Consider the following 21,843-nt stretch of genomic DNA (forward strand, 5'->3'; position numbering starts at 1 on the left):
AGATTTATTTATTTTATGTTTTTAATTTATTTATTTGAGAGAGAGAGCTCGTGGGAGAAGGAGCAGAGAGAAGGGGAGAGAGAATCACAACCAGACATGCCCTGAGCACAGAGCCCAGAGCAGAGCTCGATCCCACAACCCTGCGATCACGACCTGAGCCAAAACCAGGAGTTGGATGCTCAACCAGGTGCCCCTCCAAGAGAGGCTTTGAATCAACACTTGACCCAGGGCCCCAGGAGAGAAAATAGAAAAAGGAATAAGGTGGCAGGAATAACAAGGGCATTTGGGTAATCAGGAACAAAAGAGAAACGGAAAGAAAGCACACCAGATGGTCCTGGGTTATACTTTTATTTTTAGCATAAGGAGCAGTGCTGATCACAGGTGGCCTTTAGTGACAATCTGCAGTAAAATGGGCTGGGATTTCTCTCCCCAATATCCCTCTCACATACATCCTAACATACGTTTTGCATCATTGACTCCCTCAGAATCTCCAGTGACTATCTACATAAATAAGAGCCAAGGGGGTGGCCTCTCTCTCTCTCTTTCCTTCTCTGTTTTATTTTTCTTTTCACCCTACACACCTTCATCTCCAGATACTTCTCTGATAACCTTCCTCCCAGTCCTCTCTGCCCCAACCAACATTATCGTAGCCAAAAATAATAAATAACAGTAACTGGCATTTATCAGATGCTTGGTATGTGCTAGGAACTAGGACACAGGCACTACTTAATTTCATCTTCACAACAACTGTACTGTACACATTTTACAGATGAGGAAGCTGATTCTCGAACGTCTTGGCCTGGGGTACAGGCCTGTCATTTCTAAGTTCTGCTACATAGGGTCTGGAAGCTGTGCTTCCTAGAGCATAAATGCCAAATAACAGTAAAGGTTCTAGTCACAGCTCCTGTCGCTTCGTCGTTCTGGGAATTTGAACAAATTATTTACCCTTGTGGCTTAATGTCCTAATCTGCACAACTAAGCGGTGATCCCCAGCACCCCATCTATTTCCACATTTCCACACATTCGGGTGCTCATCTTGCTTCTAATTAGAATTTTTGAGTTGGCACTAGACACGTGGTACTAAGCTCTCAGAAAGGAAATGTCACTATCACCACTTCCTCCAGTCACTCACGTTCCCTCCCCAGAGGCAGCCACTGTTTCTGTTGCCTTCCAGAAAAACTCCATGCATATATAAATATCGTTTCCTGTTTGCTTTTTTTTAACACAAAAGATAACAAAATTTATATACGTTCTGTCTCTTGCTTTTTGCACTTCAAAATTGGTCTTCAAGATTACTTTATATCTATACACAGAGAGTTGTTTTTTCCCCTATTACCAGGATGTATCATAACCTCTTCCTATTGATAGAGATTTAGGTTGTTTCTTGTGCATTGAACGATGCTACAATAAGCACCCCTGCGCGTCCTTCAGCTGGCACACGTGCACGTCCTGTCTGTATTTCGTCTCGAGTGTGGGAGAGCAGGAGTGAGGGTGTTGGGTGCAGGAGGAGAGGGGACAGCACCAAACTTCTCTGGGTGGTCTGTCCTCACGACTTGTCCAAGATCGCTCCAGTCCAGGCCTCACACAACGAGAACCGGCAGAAACGAAGTCAGGAAAGTGCTGGGTGTGTAGGGGGTGCTGGACGGGAAGGGGGGAAGTTGACAAATTGTGGGGATCAGCCCCAAGAATTTGTGCCAGGAGCATTACACATCACCAAAAGGAAAGCTGGAAAACCAGGGTGGGCCATTGAATCGAATCAGTAACCAAGCATGGGGACAGAGTAAGAGTCAGGTAAGGAAACCAGAGGTGGATGAACCCAAGGTGGGCCCCGCAGGGGAGCCAGGGGGTCACAAGAGCAGACAGGGGGGGTGCAGAGGGCAACTCAAGGGACTTTTCCCCAGAGCACTGGGGAGGTTCCTCCTGTGGCCTGGGGGCAACAACAACTCTTACCCCAATGGACACAGGGCCCCCTGAAACCACTCAAGCTCAGACACATCTTTAGATACTAGCCATTTCTTTCTTTTTTTTTTTTTTTTAAGATTTTATTATTTACTCTTAAGAGACAGAGAGCGAGAGGCAGAGGCAGAGGGAAAAGCAGGCTCCCTGCGGGGGGCCTGACGCAGGACTTGATCCCAGGACCCCAGGACCCCGGGGCCATGACCTGAGCCGAAGGCAGACGCTCAACCACTGAGCCATCATGGTGCCCGACCCCAGCCTTTCCAAGCAACACTCGCTCATGCCCATAAGAGCCAATGGCAATTTCCCACAGGAACCATCTTGGACTCTTGGGTAAAAGCGACATCCTACAGACCCTTCTTGGGTCAGCATTACTATGGGAGAACCCAGAACTCTCTCTCAGGGAGTGGGCCTGGAGCCGTGTGTGGAACAGAATGTGCAGGGCACGTCCTGTGCGGCTCATGGAATTTGCGGGTATCTCCACGGCATCGTGGAGGGCAGGATGGGGGCTCCCACCAGCAGGGCCCAAGAAAGCCCCCCAGGGGTTCACCCCTCTCTTTCCTAGAGGCCAGAGAAGGAGGCCCTTGTCCTGCCCACCCCACCGTGTTCGTATGAAGAGCAAAGGGAGTGGCGAGCCTGAGCTGCCGGGTGGCCTGTGGAGCACCCACTCATGCCAGGCGTTGGGAGACTCGCCACCTCTTTGTGCCCCCCTCCCCCACCCCTAGGCTCACCAGGGTCTCTGCTGCTCCCAGGGGACTAACTGCCTGTATAATGTCTTCATTTTTCTTGTTGTGTCTTCTTGCCCAAATTTGGACATATTTCAGGGTAAAAGATGTATGGCCCCGGGGGGGGGGGGGGTCGGTAAAACTGAAAAAGCTGCAGAAACCAAGAGGATCAAGCAGAAGAGCGAAAAGGGAGCCGCATTGGCCAGCAAAAGTACAGAAAAGAAGAAAGAGCAGGGACAACACGTGGTAAGCAGACAGGCCGTGTGAGGGCCACCGGGTGCGTGGCCCTGGAGCCCGCAGTGACCTGCCCGAGGAACCACGGCAGCAAGGGCTGCAGGTGGCTGCTCTGGCAAAAGCTCGGTCTCCCTCCCAAGTGGCCCCAGCGCAGGCCAGCCCCCTCCCGCCGCATTCTCGCTCCCACCATCCCTCTCCCTCTGCCTTACCAACAGATAATGGGAGGGGTCGCGTGAAGGATGACCCCAAGCTGCACTACTTCACTTGGCTTTTAACCCTCAAGTCCTCAAATTGCCAAATAATCAACTGCACAGTCCCGGAGTCACTTACAAATGATTATTGACGACAGCCATGCAAACACATCTGGGATGCACATTCCACACGTGTGGCAGGGACTCTGGGGGGCACATCCTCATCTGTGGAAAACTGGGGGCAATGCTTGAGGTGAGCCTGGCAGCCCCAGCAGGTGAGCGGACACGTGGCCCCATCACTGCTCCAAAGCCCGTCACTAAGTGGAAATGACTCTGCTTCCCGGTAAAGCAAACCAGCCAACTTCTTTTTCGAGAATGGGACAAAGAGGCAAGCAAGCTCCAGTTTTTTAAGTTAAAAAGAGAACAACAAGGATCACCTCCAACTGCAAGAACGCCACGCTGCTGTTATAACGTAAAAGGGAGCAAGGCTGAGAGAAGGGCACTAAGCTCAGGATCGCATCAGGTGTGTCGGGCCTCAGTCGGAGGACCCGTTCTTTCACCTGTTACGTCGACTCCGGGCACAAATTGTGTCAACTATTTTATTTCCGCTTATTTTCTGATTTTTTAAACAATTTTATAATTCAGATAATGAAACGAAAGAAGACGCAAGTCTGGTGTCAGGCCTTCAAACTCAGCCCTGCTCTGAGGAGTACCTGGAGGATATGGATCTCAAGATATTCAAGGCACCAAAGTCTGCCTACGTCCCATCCCCCTGCACGTCCGCACACGGCAGAGAGCCAGCCAGTGTTCGAAGGGTGAGACAAAACCAAGCCAAGAAGCTCTCCGGTGGTTCTCGGCCTTGGCCGCACAGAGGAATCACCTGGGCACCTTCTCGTACACCTGAGGCCTAAAGCTTCACCTCATAATATCTGCAGTGAACGGAGGCCTCAGTATTTTTTGCAGTTCTCAGGGTGAATCCGAGGCCCCCACCCTACCCACTTCCTGTCTTGCCCTGGGCCACCCCAGCACTCTGCCCTCCTGTTCTCACTGCTTCTCCTTGGTGAACTGGAGAAGAATCAGAGGTCAGGGAGTTGGATGCCAAAGGCTTGCCCGGCAGCTGCCAACTCGATCACCAGAATGCAACCGCTTAAAAATCATCACTGAAGCCTGGAGCCCCTGGGAGACTGGCCAGGCGAGGCTGAGAGAGAACTGTGACAGGCATGTCGTCCAGGGGAAGTCTGACTATGAGAGGGTGTGCTGGAGTGTAAAACCCTCTTCTCCAGCAAAGGTCACTGCTGATAGAACAGCTGGGAGCGTTACACCACGGGTCCTCAGACTTTAGCATCGGAGTCACCTGGAGGGCTTCCCAAACAGAGTGCTGGCCCCTGCTCCCAGAGTTACTGCTTTAGTAAGTCTGGGATGAGGCCAAGAATTGTAAGGCTTTTTAAAAAATATATTTTATTTATTTATTCATGAGAGACACACAGAGAGAGGCAGAGACATAGGCAGAGGGAGAAGCAGGCTCCCCAAGGAGAGCCTGATGTGGGACGCAATCCCAGGACCCCGGGATCACACCCCGAGCCAAAGGCAGACGCTCAACCACTGAGCCACCCAGGTGTCCCTAAGGCTTTTAAAAATAAATTTTATTTTTAAGTATTCTCTCCACTCAACATGGGGCTGAAACCCACAACCCCAAAATCAAGAACCACACGCTCTACTGACTGAGCCAGCCAGGTGCTCCAAGAATCTTCATTTGTTTCTTTCTTTCTTTTTTTTTTTTTTTTTAAGAATCTTCATTTCTAAAAAAAAAAAAAAAAAAAAAAAAAAAAAGGCTGCTGCTGCTGCTGCTGCTGCTCTGGAGGCCATACTTTGACAGCCATTGGTTTAAGTTGCACAAACAACCTCATTTAGTTGTGTTTAATTATTAATAACACCTCTTGTTCTCAACACTTACTGTGCACCCACATCACCTAGTGGGTTTTAAGCTCCACCCAAAGCAGTTATGTGAGGGTATCTGTGGCTGCACGTGGGCAACAATATGTTTTAAAAGCTCCCCCAGTGAGCTTAGTAAGTAAGTATGCTGGGTTGAGAGTTACTGAGTTAAACTTTTTGTTTTGTTTGTTTTGTTTTGTTTAAGAATTTTATTTATTCATGAGAGACAAAGAGACAGAGGCAGAGACACAGGCAGAGGGAGAAGCAGGCTCCATGCAGGGAACCCGACGTGGGACTCAATCCCAGGACCCCCAGATCACACCCTGAGCCAAAGGCATATACTCAACTACTGAGCCACCCAGGCGTCCCGAGAGTTACTGAGTTAGACTGTAATTCAGTTGGCTTTATTTTAATTTGTTGCTATTCATGAAGATAGTCCTGACTAGCTTTAAAGATGATTGGAGAACCCTACACAGAAAGAAGCCTCTGAAAGCAAAATTAACAGGTGTATGCATCCGTCAGATAAATGGTCTATCTCTTCGGTTCTGGTATCTTTTGAAGAGCAGTTGTTCAGCATCTGTGAAATCTGGCTGTGATGGGCCTGGGGAAAATGGGAACCACTGACTTAGCAGACTCATGAGGCCCCAGCCTGTCTGTGGGAGTATAATTGTGTTTGATGCAGGGAGATGCCAACACCAAGTAAATGGACACGGGCTCCTTGGGGTTGGGACACCGACCTGCATGGACCACGCATGGGCTTCTGAAGTGTCCCGCCCTTTCTCTGGTTTGCTTGGTTCTGAGAGCATTTCATTCAGGTACCTGTTTGTCACCCGATGCCTCCACCGTTTGGCTCTGTATCTACCCCTAACACCTGGAACCCTGTCTGCTGCTCAGTAGCCACTGGGTATGCGTTGTTCAGGAAATAGAAGTGGGCCAGGCTTGTCTGAGAGACGATGTTAGGGCATCTCTCACCTTTTTATCAAGAACATCGCTGGGGGAGGAAGGACTGGGTGGCTCAGACAGTGAAGCGTCTGCTTTCGGCCCAGGACATGATCCTGGGGTCCTGGGATCGATTCTCATGTCGGGCTTCCCACTGAGCAAAGAGCCTGCTTCTCCCTCTCCCTCTGGCTCATCCTTGCTCTCTGTCTCTCTCTCTCTCCCCCCACCTCCACCCCTCCATGCTTGCTCTCTCTCTCTCTAATAAATAAATACAATCTTGGGGATCCCTGGATGGCTCAGCAGTTTAGCGCCTGCCTTCAGCCCAGGGTGTGATCCTGGAGTCCCGGGATCGAGTCCCATGTCGGGGTCCCTGCATGGAGCCTGCTTCTCTCTCTGCCTGTGTCTCTGTCTCTCATCTCTCATGAATAAGTAAAATAAAATCTTTAAAAATAAATAAATACAATCTCAAAAAAAAATATATATATATATATACACATCCTGTCCTCCTCCCTCTGTCCACCCTCCAAGGAAACACACAGTCCATTCTTGGTCACAAAGAAATAGGGACCTAAGGTGGTTTCCTCAGTTCTCTGAGTTGTAAAGAAAACACTGGAGAAAGAGAGGAACTGCTTAATGCCGAGTTAAGAATCCTGAGTGATGAAATTTCATGTTTCTGGTTCTGTTTCTGGTTTGTTTGGGTAGCGGTGGGGGAGGGGGGAATCCGGGGTTCCCCATAGTTTCCCACAAGTGACCTGATTCTCTGGAGGCAGGATTAGGGAACTGGACGGATAGTTGTTTTTTAAAGATTTTATTTATTTGCCAGAGAGAAAGAGAAGGAAAGAGCGAGCAGAAGCCCAGGGAGAGGCAGGGGAAGAGGGGGAAGCAGGCTCCCCGGGGAGAAGGGAGCCCAGGACCCTGGGGTCACACCTGAGCTGAAGGCAGCCGAGCCCCCCTGGGTCCCCCGGTTGGCGTTTCCATCGTGAGCTCTGCTGCCCTACGTAGTCTACGATGTCGGCTGGACTGTGTGGTGTATTTTCCGGGCTGGCTTAGCTGAAGAGGATGGGGTGGGAAGAAGTGGGCTCATCGGCGGGGGGCAAAGGCCCGAGGGGCAAGGGCAGGGCCTGAGTCTCTAGGGGCCTTGGGCTAGAGCTGCCTGTGCCCCTGTACCTTTCTCCGCAGCCAGCCGATGCCTGGAGGTGACAATGCCTCACGTTGAAAGAAGGTTGACAAAGTGTCTTGTGCTTGTTTTGAGGCGGGTCATGGGGTAAGACATTCGCTTGTGAGGCTTGCTCGCATTTCTACCCCGTTGCCTTGGGAAGCACACCTGCGATTGCAATTTACTGTCAGATGAAAACGTGGCCCACCAAGGGGGCCCGCGACGCTCTGATGTCTGTTGCGTTTTAAACGTTTTATTTTGATGTCTTTTTTTTTTTTTAATGCCTTTTAAAAAGAAGGTTTACTCCTGTTTATTCAGATTTGCCCAGACCCTGAGGCCGTCTCGATTTAAAGTTGCTCACCTGGGGGAGCTGCGGTTCTGACCATCTGACTACCGTTTTGCACACTGCAGACCTATTCTGGCCTGCGGGCACCTGGCGGCTTGAGAAGAATGTGTGTATTTTTATGGGACGCATGAGAAGAATGTGTGTATTTTATGGGACGCAATATATATACACTTTTGACATTTAGAACCCTCGGGATCCCTGGGTGGCTCAGCGGTTTAGCGCCTGCCCTGGGCCCAGGGCATGATCCTGGAGTCCCGGGATCGAGTCCCACGTCGGGCTCCCTGCATGGAGCCTGCTGCTCCCTCTGCCTGTGTCTCTGCCTCTGTCTCTCATGAATAAATAAATAAAATATTAAAAAAAAAAAACTCTCTCTACTGGGCGCCTAGGAGGCTCAGTCAGTTAAGCATCTGCCTTCAGCTCAGGTCATGATCCCAGGGTCTGGGGATCCCAGGGATCCCGAGGGTTCTAAATGTCTGGGGATCAAGCGCCACGTAGGGCTCCCTGCTCAGCGGGGAGTCTGCTTCTCCCTCTGCCCCTCACCCCACTTGCACACACACACTCTCTCAAGTAAATGAATCAGATTTTAAAAACCACAACTCTCTCTACCATTAGTGGGATAATAGACACACGAGTGCTCGCAAATGGGGAAAAAAAGGATTTTATTAAAATGATAGTTATTGTCATTACTAATCTGAATCCTTTTCCGTTTTTATTATACTTCTATCTCGCTTTTGAATAGCCAGTTTCAAAAATTCAACTTCAGAAGGTAAGTTGAAAACAAAAGTTCTTGGCCACGCCCTTGCCCTCTCCCTGGCCCGCTATCAGCCCCACTCTGAGTAGGGAAGGGAGACAAGGTGGGCTCTTGTGTGCCCTCAGGTCAGCACAGGCTCAGAGCTGCCAGAGAAGGCCCCTGAAAAGACAGGGACAAGCCAAAACATGAGTGGAGATGTATGTTTGTGATAAATTAGAGGGCAGAGAGCAGGGGAAAGAGATGTGGGCTGGTATCCCAGGGGCTAATGTACCTTCACTGTGAGCAGCAGGAGGAAGGGGGAGGGAGTATAATCAGAAGTTACCATCACCAGCCTATGGGGGAGCAGAGAGCAAGAGTTTGTTTTATTTTGGGGAACTGTTCTTATGACAGGAGGCCAAGGAAGGAGGTAATCTCCTGAGGTCTCTGAAGTGGTGTCTGAAGGGAACAAATTGTGGGTTGGATTTTCTGGGGTCAGCAAAGTCCCTTACTAGGTCTCCTAAGCCCTGCTTGCTCCTGATCTTATTTTACCTTGAAAGAGACTCAATCCTGCCCCCTCCATCCTGGACAATCTAACAGGGTTCAAGCACTGAGAATTGTCGCTGCTTGAGCTGCTGGTGCTGGGCAGTCCCAACCTCTTGCCAACCTCCCTTCTGCCCTTATTAATATAATCCTGCACTTTTTTTCTTATCTAGTTTTTAACGTGGTGGATTACATTAGTAGATTCTCTAAAGTTGATCCACTCTTGGATTCCTGGTTTCAATCTATGTAAGCATTGGGGTGTTTTTGGTTTTGTTTTGTCTATCTCGTGGTTTTTTTTTTTTTTTTTTTCCAGCACAATTTATTTCCTTGTTGGGATCCCTGGGTGGTGCAGTGGTTTGGTGCCTGCCTTTGGCCCAGGGCGCGATCCGGGAGACCCTGGATCGAATCCCACGTCAGGCTCCCGGTGCATGGAGCCTGCTTCTCCCTCTGCCTGTGTCTCTGCCTCTCTCTCTCTGTGTGTGTGACTATCATAAATAAATAAAAATTTTTAAAAATTTTTAAAAATTTTATTTCCTTGTTATTTGAATGTTTGATCTAGGACTCAGCCTAAATTTTCTTCTAATATCTGTTAACTGACTACATAGCCAATATGCCTGTGGTCTTAGTGATACACCAACATAGGGATGATCTTTGCTTGATAAGAGATAATCGTATTCACACAGTTACTAAAGTCCAGGATGCCCAGTTAAATTTGAATACCAGATAAACAACAAATAATTTTTAGTATAAATGTGTCCCATGCAATATTTGTGTGGCCTCTATTTACATTGAATTGTATGAGAGGTACTTTCACTAAAAAAAAAAAAAGTGTTTGTTTGAAACTTACATTTAACTGGATATTTTTATCTGCTAAATCTAGTCATCTTAACCAGAAATAAACATAATGCTTAAAAAAATACATGAATTTTTAAATTAATATTTTTGTCACTGGAAGACAAAAACACATGTCAGGAAACCCGAGTAACCACTGGGGCTCCTATTTCTGAAAACTACAATGGAGTAGGGAGGCAGGAAATAATAAAGGTGGTTTTATTCATATACAACAAAAACACATAGAAGAAAAATTCAAATTTCAAAAACAAACTAGATTGGATGGTTTTGTTCAAGAAAAAGAAACCAAAAACACCACCACCAACTGGACCCTGCTCCAGTAGATAACTCTCCTTTCAAACCATCTTCTTTAATTAATCAGGAAAGGCTTCTGTGTTGTCCTCCCCCACTCCCACCCCCCAGGCAGATTTTTCTATTCACTTCACGTTACAGAAATTTTATCTCTTTTTTGAGTTTTCAAATCCGCTCTTACTGGCTTGAAATTTATCTTCTATGGAATTTGTATTCCTTTTGTCTTCCTTTCAAAAGTCTCCCTAAAATGTTTGTGACTACCTGGACTTTCTGCAAATTGTCATGCTGCTCAATGCATATTTTCTGAGTCTGAACTCCATCCCTAGTTTGAGAGGAAGATAGATAAGAAAACTTTCTCAGTGGGGCACCTGGGTGGCTCAATGGTTGAGTGTCTGCCTTTGGCCCAGGTCGTGATCTGGGATCCTGGGATCATGTGCACATCAGGCTCCCCTCAGGGAGCCTGCTTCTCCCTCTGCCTATATCTCTGTCTCTCTCTGAGTGTCTCATGAATAAATAAAGAAAAGCCTAAAAAAAAAAAAAGAATTCTTTCTCAAGACTACTCATAGATGTGGCTACATAGTATTCTCCACAGGAAGGGAAGCAATAACTGTTGTCTGTTTCAGTTCCAGAAGACAGAAATAAACTATTTATACATAAAAAGATTCAAGATAGTTAACATTTTGGAATAAGATAAAACAGCGTTAACTAAAAAAAATCATATTATCCAAGTATTACCACAGTTTCATTTTATTATTTGAATGATTATGATTTTGTCACAAATACATGTAAATCTTGGATAAATTTCATGTCATTCTTCAGTCATTGAGTCGTGTGCCTATTATGTACCAGGCACTATTCTAGGTCCTGGGATATACAGGTGAACGAGACCAGGTGTATGTCTCCCTGGGAAGACACTGGCAAGTAGGGACAATGGCACATAAATCAGAAACTATAATAGAGTTTACTAGGAGCCATTTGTTTGTGTACAAGGACATGACATGGGAGAGGAAGGCATTCATTTACCTGGGGGTGGAAGATTCAGGAAATTTTCACAGAGGAGGAGATTTTTAAATTGAATCTCAGGAGTTCATCAAGCAAAGGTATCAGGGAAAGACATTATAGTCGAAGCACATAGAAAGCCTCAGAGCTTGGCACATTCAGGCAGTTGTACCATTGGGCATGTGGCGGGAAGGGTGAAGCAGGAAAGGACCTCAGGACTTCTCACAAGGGGCCTTGTAATGATGTCAAGGGGTTTGTCCATCTACCTCAAGGAAACAAAATCCCACTGAAGGGGGATTTCCACTGCAGGGGGAAATGATTACTTTTGGTTATAGGGCTAGTGCTCTGGATGTTACATGAAATTGGGTTGGAGAGGAGACTAAAGGCAGGGAGATGGGTCAAGAAGTCAATGAAGTAACTAGGTGAGAGCTAACAAGGGCCTACACTCGCGGGGGCTGAGGAGCTCCCTCCTGGACATGCTGAGCTTAAGGCCCCCTCCTGCATGGCCAAGGAGAGCTGGCGGTGAGAATACAGGTCTAGAGCTGGGCAGCTGGGCCTGGAGGGAGGTGGTTTTTTGGGAATCGGCATGGATGCCGTGGCCCAGGAATGGTGTAAGGAATAAGAAATAACAGATGGATGTTACTGTGAAATGAGCAGGTGGAAGAGAAAGACTCCTCATCAAAGACGGGAAGGGAACAATCAGTGTCGTAGGAGATCAAGGAGGAAATGGCACTAAAAGACCCGAGGAAGAAAAGCGTTTCTATAATTGATTAATTATATTAAGCGATGCAGAGGAAAACATGTCATATGGACAGAAATGGGTCCCTTGGGCTTAGCAATTAGAAGGCACTGGTGGCCCGGATGGAGTCATTTGAGTCCTGTGCTTGATACAGTAGCCGGACCGCAGTGGGTTGAGATGAAGGCATCTTGACTGTCTTTCAAAGAGATTGGGAATTATAGAAGGGAAATGTGGAGGAAAGCTTGAGAACTCAGAGGCACTCTCATAATTTTTCATCATGAATGTCTACCTACCTAAAAGAATAGAGTAACGTAGCAGATAACTGAATATCTACCAATTATCTTACACTTTTCCATATTGGCCAGAAGATGGGTTGGTAAACCTTTTCTTAAAGAGCAGAGAATAAATATTTTAGATCCAAAAGGCAAAACACAGGCTATTATACAAGCGTTTATTTAACCACTGAAATATATAAAAACCATTCCAAGCTCATAGATCAGAAAAAAAAAAAGACACTCACAAAATTGGGCCAGTAGGTCTTCATTTGTTGATTCCAGGACCAGCATGTTTTCTCCTGAAAGAAACACATCACAGATGAAATTAAAGCCCTCCTTGTACTCCTCCCAGTCTCATTCCCCTCCCTCCCTCTCTAAAGGTAACTGGTATCCTAAAGTTAACTTGTATCAGTCGCAAATTTTCAAATATGCCTATATCCCTAAGCAATATTAGCATAATTTGGAATGTTTCTAAAAACTTCAAATAAATGTAATCATTCCGTGGATAATCTTCAATTGGCTCTCTTGGCCAACTACATTTGAGATTGAATCATCTTCATACATTTGGGTCTATCTAGTTCCTTAATTTTACCTGTTGTATGATATCTCATCTTGGGAGTATATTAAAATTCATGTATTTTTCTTCTGCTCATTTAAGTTGCGTCTATTTTTTCCATCTTTACAAACACTGCTAAAATTAACATTCTTGGCCATGACTCTGCTGCACACTTGTTTTTGATCTGGGGTATATACCTAGGATTAAATTATTGGGATTGTAGGGTATAAACATATCCAGCTGACTAAGTATTTCCAAATTGTTCTCCAGACTGATTATATAGAAAAATTTCCTTTTCGAGTAATCTGGTATAGTTGGTAACCTGAAAAATTCTCCCAATATACAATACCTAGAGCTACTGAATGAAGTGTAAGAGGCAACTTTTTACATTGATAAAGAAATCTCAAAAAAGCAAGGAAATCCCAAGGACATAAAATGTTTATTTAAAAAAAAAAAAAGGAAGGAAAGCAAAAGATAGTACAAGAAATTTAAACTCAGAGACAAATATACCTATGAGGATTTCCTAGAACAGAGGTTTGGGCCTGTAGGGACATAGGAGGCTATATAATGCTCTCAGGGGGCTCCTGTCCATCTCTTAGGCTAAATGTCAAAGCTAAAACACTAGGCCATGGGAAGGCAAGAGAAACAAAAGCAAAAATGAACTATTGGGACTTCATCAAGATAAGAAGCTTCTGCACAGCAAAAGAAACAGTCAACAAAACTAAAAGACAACCTACAGGATGGGAGAAGATATTTGCAAATGACGTATCAGATAAAGGACTAGTATCCAAGATCTACAAAGAACTTATTAAACTCAACAGCAAAGAAACAAACAATCCAATCATGAAATGGGCAAAAGACATGAACAGACATTTCTCCAAAGAAAACATACAAATGGCCAACAAGCACATGAGAACATGCTCCGCATCACTTGCCATCAGGGAAATACAAGTCAAAACCACAGTGAGATACCACCTCACCCCAGTGAGAATGGGGAACATTAACAAGGCAGGAAACAACAAATGTTGGAGAGGATGCGGAGAAAGGAGAACCCTCTTACACTATTGGTGGGAATGTGAACTGGTGCAGCCACTCTGGAAAACTGCGTGGAGGTTCCTCAAAGAGATAAACATAGACCTGCCCTACGACCCAGCAATTGCACTGCTGGGGATTTACCCCAAAGACAAAGATGCAGTGAAACGCCGGGACACCTGCACCCCAATGTTTATAGCAGCAATGGCCACAATAGCCAGACTGTGGTAGGAGCCTCGGTGTCCATTGAAACATGAGTGGATAAAGAAGATGTGGTCTATGTATACAGTGGGATATTACTCAGCCATTAGAAATGACAAATACCCACCATTTGCTTCGACGTGGATGGAACTGGAGGGTATTATGCCGAGTGAAATAAGTCAATCGGAGAAGGACAAACATTATATGGTCTCATTCTTTTGGGGAATATAAAAAATAGTGAAAGGGAATAAAGGGGAAAGGAAAAAAATGAGTGGGAAATATCAGAAAGGGAGACAGAACATGAGAAACTCTTAACTCTGGGAAACGAACTAGGGGTGGTGGAAAGGGAGGTGGGCGGGGGGTGGGGGTGACTGGGTGATAGGCTCTGAGGGGGGCACTTGATGGGATGAGCACTGGGTGTTATTCTATATGTTGGCAAATTGAACACCAATAAAAAAAAAACCACTAGGCCATGGGAGAAAGAGAAGGAAGGAAGGAAGGAAGGAAGGAAGGAAGGAAGGAAGGAAGGAAGGAAGGAAGGAAGGAAGGAAGGAAAGAAGAGAGAGAGAAGAAAATAAAAAAGAAGAGAGAGAGAAGAAAATAAAAAAGAAAAGAGAGGAAGGAAAGAAAAGAAAAGAAGGAAGGAAGAGAGGAAGGAAAGGAGGGAGCAATGATTTTGACAAAGTTCTAGTCAGAGTCAGGTGTGCCCCCCCCCCCCAGGCTGATCTCACCATCATCCTGATGCCATGGACCCTGGCCCCCCTTCTGATTTTCAACTTGATTTTCTCTACTTCTTTCTCCTTGGCAATAACTTTGGCTTTCTTGTTGACCTGCTGCTGGTTGATGCCCCCACAGCAGACTCTGCTTTGTTGGCTTGTACCTTTCATGAGGTTTTGGCACCTGCTCATACAACTCTTGCAGTCTGACCCCTGAGGCCTGCTCAGCCTGTCCCCTCTCCATCCCAAGGCAGGGCTGTAAGCCTGAGGTCCAAGCACTGGCTTTCCTCGAGCCTGGCCCATCCCTGCCTCCATATCTTCCAAATACTATTCTGCGGTGACAGGACTAGATGGTATTTGGAAAGTGTTTACAGTAACCTGGTGCTGGAATCAGAGAATCTGGGTTTCGGTCAAATGGAGTGAAGTCACCTTCTGGGTGCCAGATTGGGTCCTCAGAGCCCCCAAGATTTCTTTCACAAATGGGAATCAATAGATACAATGAGCAACAAGATTAGATCTACATACATGGCAGATCAAAGTTATCAGAAAATACTATGTGTAAAAGAAAAACATAAAAGAAGGAATAACTAACAAGAAAAAATAAAAGCAAGACACTACATTTTTTATTCTGGAAATGAAAAAATTTTTCTAGAGTGAAAAATATGACTGAAGTTAAAAGCCCAATGAATGGGTTAAGCAGCAGGATGGTCTAGGGACTGCACCAACCCTCCCACCAGTGGTGCAGAGTTCCTATTTCTCCTCATCTTTGCCAACATCAGAGGGCGGTGCAAACTATACACAGGTAGGCAAATTGCATGTCGTATTGTTTCCTTGCCCGGTTGGGCCCATCCCAGCCAAGACCCAGCTGTCTTCTGGTTTCTTGGATCAGGCTTTCAGACGCGGAGGGACTTTAAACCCCAATAAATCCCTTTCTGCCTGTTTTTGTTGTTGTTGTTGTTTGGTTTCTGAAGGCTATTTGGTCCTTGGGGTCAGTTCTCCGCAGGACTCTCCCATAAAGAATGACACAAGGCTGTGCTTTCTCTCCCTGGTTCCCACACCCTGAAGTCTCTTACCTATGACTTCATCATTCCGCTTTTCCTGCTTCTGGTCTTAACTGTGCTAATCCCCAGATGCCCTGTTGCTCACTCTGCACCTTGCAGCCTTTCCCTTTCCCCCTAAAGGCCAGAGTTAACCCCAGCTCTCTCCAACCCTTTTCCTGTAGGCCAGTCTCTGACCCGACCAGATACAGCTCCTTTATTAATATGCAATAACCTTAGACCTTAGACCCCAACTAAGAATGCATGGGATACATCTATAGTTGGAAGGGTACCAGAGACATATTTTTCTTTTCTTTTTTTTTTTTTTTAAGATTTTATTTATTTCTTCATGAGAGATACAGATAGAGAGAGAGAGAGAGAGAGAGAGAGAGGCAGAGACACAGGCAGAGGGAGGAGCAGGCTCCATGCAGGAGCCTGACGTGGGACACGATCCCAGGACTCCAGGATCAGGTCCTGAGCCGAAGGCAGCGCTAAACCGCTGAGCCACCGGGGCTGCCCGAGACATATTTTTCTAAACCTGAAACTAGACACATACTTCAGCAGAGCCCAGAAACCCAGAGGCATTATAGTATATGTTGGAGCATGGATTCCTGTGGCTGAATCTTGCTTAGATCTACTAGTTAGCACTGTGACCTGAGTAAGTCTGTGCCTCCATTTTTTCATACAGTCAGTAGGATGGATTCTACTACCAAACATCTCCAAGATATTTTTTGAAAAATTCAAGGAAATAGGAGTTTTTTTTTTTTAATTATTTATTTATGATAGTCACAGACAGAGAGAGAGAGAGGCAGAGACACAGGCAGAGGGAGAAGCAGGCCCCATGCACCGGGAGCCCGACGTGGGATTCGATCCCGGGTCTCCAGGATCACGCCCTGGGCCAAAGGCAGGCGCTAAACTGCTGCGCCACCCAGGGATCCCGGAAATAGGGGTTTGACAACTATCAACTAACTCATACCCTGAAGTCTTAGACATCATTAGCTCATTTTAAATTAATTTGAATTTTAATTAAATTTTAAATTAATTTAAAAATATATAATCAGGGACGCCTGGGTGGCTCAGTGGTTGAGCGTCTGCCATCCGCTCAGAGTATGATCCTGGAGTCCCAGGATCGATTCCCACATCGGGCTCCCCGCAGGGAGCCTGCTTCTCCCTCTGCCTGTGTCTCTGCCTCTCTCTCTGTGTCTCTCATGAAGAAATAAATAAAATTATTTTTAAATAAAAATACATAATCTTTCATTTATAAGAGATCACCCCTTAGCTTTGATTATATAGCTTTTTATGAATGGGCATTTGGGGAGCACTTTCTGACATTAGAAATCCAGACAGGGCCCAATAAGTATGCTGGATTGTCTAGATAAACCCAGCTTCTCATCTCTGACTTCTCTGCCATTCTAGCACTATCTGCTTTCAGGAGCTCATTGATTTTTAGCGATCAGCCTCAAATCCATTCTAGAATGATTTTAGCATTTATCAGGAATTATGGAGGTCTTTATTTATGCTGATCCCAACTGGGTTTTGGGAAGTCAAGGATGAGCTACCGAGGAACCTTCCTGGCAGCGCTTACAGCCTGGTGGGAGACAGGGAGACACGCACAATTAGGATTCAACATGATGGGCTGTGTTTACAGAAGCCTAGTTTGATGTGGATATGACACAGGTAAAGTGACCATCCGAGGAGAGATGAGAAGAGACGTCAAGGAGGAGTTGGGGTCTGGGGCTTCAGGGTTCTAAAAAAGAGAACTTGTTCACTTTTGACAAGAACCACAGAGGCCTGGAGCACACGCTCCATTCGGTATGACTGGCTGGGAGCGGGAGGGCACATGGAGGAGATGTCATGGGAAGGAGGTTGACCAGAGTCTAAGGGGCATAAATGAGGCGGAGCCAAAGGTCTTACTGGGGAAGAGCCACTGATCAGATATCGGTATTATAAAGAAAATTTTTACTGAGTCTTCAGATGATCCTTTTGCATCTCCCAGATGGCAGACACTTTGACTCAGAAACGTCAAGAAAATAGTGAGAAGCTCAAGAAAATACTCAGGCAAGCTTACACATTACTTTCAGGACCTGTTTGAGGCACCTGTGCTAGCCTTGAGACTCATAAGAGGTGGAAGTGGGATGGCTGGGCTCTGCTTCCTGAGATGCCAAGGACACCCTGCAGGGAAAGGAGTGTGGCCCAGAGGACTCTCACTGGGGCAGAGGAGGGAACCCCGGGGTCCCAGGCCGGCCAGCTGACCGGTCCTGGGGCTTGGACATCTGATCTCCCCCTGCCCCAGCTTCTGCACCTGTGCCACAGGGCAGCTTGAGCTGTGTCGTCTTCATGCTCGGCTCCCAGCCCCAAAACTGTGCCTAAGACTACACATTGCCCCCCACCCCACCCCCCTGCTCGTCTTCATCACCACCTCCCATTTCAATCAGACATCTTTCCAGATGGAATGGTTCGCCTTTCACTTTTCATTTTCCACCTCCGATGCCTGGCAAGGCCACGTGGAGAGCACCCAGGGCAAGAGATCGGTGGGGCAATGTGGGTTGGGCACTCACGGTGAATCTCCAGGAAATTGCCACACTGTGGCTGGGTCAGTGCGGGTGCCCGCAAGCCCCCCTCCCCGGTCCTCCTTAAAGAACTGTAGCTTGAGAACTTTCCTTTTGCTTGAAATACTGACCTAAGCTAGAGGCAGGTAGAAACTGTTGCCGGAGTTTATTTACCCAAGGGCATGTCAACAACGCTACAGGAGGCAATCAGGCCATCCAGGGTGATTGTGCCGCTTGTAGCAACTGCCCGGGGTATAAATCAATTGCTGCTCTTAGCTCAAAACCATGATATTTAATATTTTGTCTTCTCCAATACCTTTGATTTGCCACAATCGCATCACTTTCTGAAATAAAGGTTCGTTAGTAACAACAATCCATGCAAAGAACATATGCCCCGAAGTAACAAGATCAAAGAAAAACAGATGAAAGACGCCTCTTGATTAAGTTAGAATGGATGCCGGGTAACTCCTCCGATAATTTCCTGTTTACTGTTTTGGTTTTTTTTTTTTTTTTTTTTTTTTTTTTTTTTTTACAGTATTTAGTACACTTTCCAGGTGTACATTTCCATACCCCAGTTTTTCCAGGAGGCTTTGGAACTGCTGATGTCCCAGCCCCGCATTCTTAAACGCAAACTCCTCCTCACTTCTGATTGAAATGTTCTTTTTACACCGACTGCCAACAAGTTTGTGGTTCTCCAAACGCGCCTGCTAAAGCCGGTCAGCTACAGGGACCCCAACTTGCTAGGAGAGCAATGCTGCGGGGAGTTACGGGGAGTGACAGCTGCTGGGGGGAGCCCCCGCCCCCGCCCCCGCACCCCCCACCGCACCCCCCACCGCAATTCCGATGTCCTCCCCTCCTTTCGCGGAAGGGCCGGGGGTGCGGGCGCGGGCTGTGTCCCTCCCGGCCGAGCTGCGCAGCCCCCCCTCCCCGGCCCCGGTACCCCCGCCCCCACCCCCGCCCCCCGCCCCCCGGGCCGCGGCTTACCCTGGGCGGGGCTGCGGGGCAGCAGCGCGGTCAGCAGCGCGCACACGAGGGCAGCCCCCCGAGCCCTCCGCTCCGCGCGCCCGGCATCGTGCGGCGCCGGGCTTCAGCCTCCCTGAAACCCCAACATTTCCTGTTTCCTGCTTGTTTGGGTCGGTGCTAACTTGAAGGAGAAGTGTTTGCCTGTTTTTTAGGAAGTGATGTAATTCTGCAGGAGCCTGTCAGACCAGCAAGGATTGCAAAAGAGAAGTGGCTCTGCAAGCGCGGATGCAGGGAGCAAGGTCTCTCCAGCCCTTTGCTGCGGAAACTGTCTCCTGGAAACGGCGCCCAGGGCCCCCTTGTGCTTCGGAATCCGGGATCCGGGGCACTGAGGATCCTGGACCGCAGGCATTCTCCATTCGTGATGTTGCTCCACCCCAGGTGAGTCTCTGGGGCTGCCCAGAGACCAGAGCGGCGCTCTCCACTAGAACTTTCTGAGATGATGGAAATGTCCGGAATCTGTCCAGTACAATACCCTTAGCTGCGTAGGACACTGGGCCCTCGAAGTGAGACCAGTTCAAAATGAATTTGTAGTTGTATTTTTATTAACGTAAATTAAAATAACCCCGTGTGGCTCGCAGCTGCTGTGTTGGACAGCTGAGGCCTAGAGAGCAGGGGCACCTGTACCACCAGAAAATGCCAGGCCAGTTCTCCCCGGCCAGGCTCATCACTGTCCCCAGGCCCTAAATGCCACCTCCCTCGTGGGAAGGTATGAGACATGCCATACACATGCCCGAATGTGCTTTGCTTCCCCACAGAGAAATGATTTCTATTATTTTTACTTTTATTTTTTCTTTATAAAGCCTGGTTTGTTTTGTTTTGTTTTTTTTTTTTTTTTTTTAGAGCAGTTTTAGGCTCACAGTATAAGAGGAAGGTCCACAGAGTTCCCATATACTCCCCCTCCCCACACATGCACAGCCTCCCATTATCAGCATCCTCCAAAAGTGGTACAACCTGTTACAATGGAGGAATGCACGCGGATACATCGTAATCACCCAAGTCCATAGTTTACATTAGGATTCTCTCATGTGTTGCACATTCTACGAGTTGGAAAATGTATAATGACATAAATCCACCGTGATGGTATCCTCCTGAATAATATCTGGGCCCTAAAAATACAGCATGCTCCACCCATTCATCCCTCCTTCCACCCTAACTCCAGGCACTCACTGATCTTTTTACTGCCTCCCTAGTTTTACCTTTCCCCAAATGGCATATAGTTAGAATTATGCAGCGTGGAGTCTTTCAGATTACTGTGTAGGCTTCCTTCACTTAGTAATGCGCATTTAAGATTCCTCAGTGTCTTTTCATGGCACGATAGCTCATTTCTTTTTGGTGCGAAATAACATTCCATTGTCTGAGTGTATCTCAGTTATTAATTCAAAGACGTCTTGGTTGCTTCCAAGTTTTGGCAATTATAAATAAAGCTGCCAGAAACATCTGCGTGCAAGCATTTGTGCAGACATAAGTGTTCAACTCCTTTGGGAAAATACCAAAGGGCTTGATTGCTGGATCTATGGTAAAGAAAGAGGTGATCTTTTAAAGGGCCCATTTCTGAAGTAGAATATGTTCGGGGGAGGGGGGGGGTGGGTGGGGAATCTGCATTTCACTTTCCTTCCTTCTTACAGAGGAATACATTTCTCAGAGGTTGTTAACAAACAAAATAGGACTGACTTGGTTTAGAATGGGGGTGGAAGTCCTGCCCAGTGGAAACAATGCAGGAAAGAGGTGTCTGTTTAGACCAGCAAGCAGGGGAGAGTAAAGTGTGTTAGGTTTTGTGTTCTAGTCAAAGTCCTTCCTCTGGTTCAGGTTTAGGGCCTAAGCACCACAGGATAACATTTCATAATCATGTTTGTGGTAGTGCCAAGAAAGGCAGAGAGAGAGAGAGGCGCATCAGACACCCACCCTGTCTCCAGCTCCCTGCCTGCAGGGACAATGAGTCACCCCCTCCAGTCAGTTCATCTCTGGTGCTCTCGTTGGTGTGAACACTGGAGGCAACTGGAATTCCTCAGCCCTGACACGGCCATCAGTTTTGAAGTTAGTGCATTGTTGCTTTTCAGTGACATTAGTCACTGTTTTGTTTTTTGCTTTTTTTTTAATTTTTTTTATTGGAGTTCAATTTGCCAACATATAGCATAACACCCAGTGCTCATCCCGTCAAGTGCCCCCCTCAGTGCCCATCACCCAGTCACCCCAACCCCCCGCCCACCTCCCTTTCCACTACCCCTTGTTTGTTTCCCAGCGTTAGGTGTCTCTTATGTTTTGAATTTTGCTTTTTTTTTTAAAGATTTTATTTATTCATTCATGAGAGACACACAGAGAGAGGCAGAGACATAGGCAGAGGGAGAAACAGGCTCCCCACTGAGCAGGGAGCCCCATGCGGGACTCAATCCCAGGACCCTGGGATCACAACCTGAGCCAAAGACAGACGCTCAACCACTGAGCCATCCAGGCGCCCCCATTAGTCATTGTTTATCTCTGTTCTTATGCACAAGAAATGGGTTGGTGATTCATGAAATGTTCAGTTTGATAATGGATCTGCAATATCCATTTTAATGTTTTAAACCGGCTTAAGTCAACTGATAAAACACGCTTTGCAGCTTAGGTGACAATACAGAGCAAACAGCTGAAGAAACTAGACGAGCTCAAAACTGGCTGCTGGATTTGAAAACAACAGGGAAAGAACTGTCCCCGAGGAGAAGCGGGGGGGATGGCCTGGTGGGACCCCGGCCTCCCCGCCTAGCGGGCACCCCAGCTGGGACCCCCACATGTGGGAGACCAGGCCCAGCCTGGGGTGCTGTCATGCTGCCACTCACACCCCGATAGG

At 47.0% G+C, this 21,843-nt stretch overlaps 1 protein-coding gene across 7 annotated transcripts in view; it reads right to left on the reverse strand.

Annotated features, from left to right (window-relative positions):
* The window catches only part of TMEM154 (transmembrane protein 154), a 45,919-nt gene extending 26,756 nt beyond the window's left edge, over nucleotides 1-19,163 (reverse strand). For 2 of the 7 annotated variants that reach the window (XM_025438952.3, XM_025438955.3), the window contains exons 1-2: nucleotides 18,981-19,158; nucleotides 12,151-12,204 (exon numbers count right to left, since the gene is read on the reverse strand). In XM_025438952.3, coding sequence (XP_025294737.3) covers nucleotides 12,151-12,196 — 46 coding nt within the window. In that variant the 5' untranslated portion in view covers nucleotides 12,197-12,204; nucleotides 18,981-19,158. Of the gene's footprint in view, nucleotides 1-12,150; nucleotides 12,205-18,980 lie in introns of those variants that run through there. The other 5 variants (XM_025438953.3, XM_035698873.2, XM_035698874.2 and 2 more) reach the window with 5 other exon arrangements.
* Nucleotides 19,164-21,843: the final 2,680 nt, after the last annotated feature.

The sequence above is a fragment of the Canis lupus genome, chromosome 15, assembly GCF_003254725.2.
Source record: "Canis lupus dingo isolate Sandy chromosome 15, ASM325472v2, whole genome shotgun sequence".
In the NCBI taxonomy this organism is placed as follows: domain Eukaryota; kingdom Metazoa; phylum Chordata; class Mammalia; order Carnivora; family Canidae; genus Canis; species Canis lupus.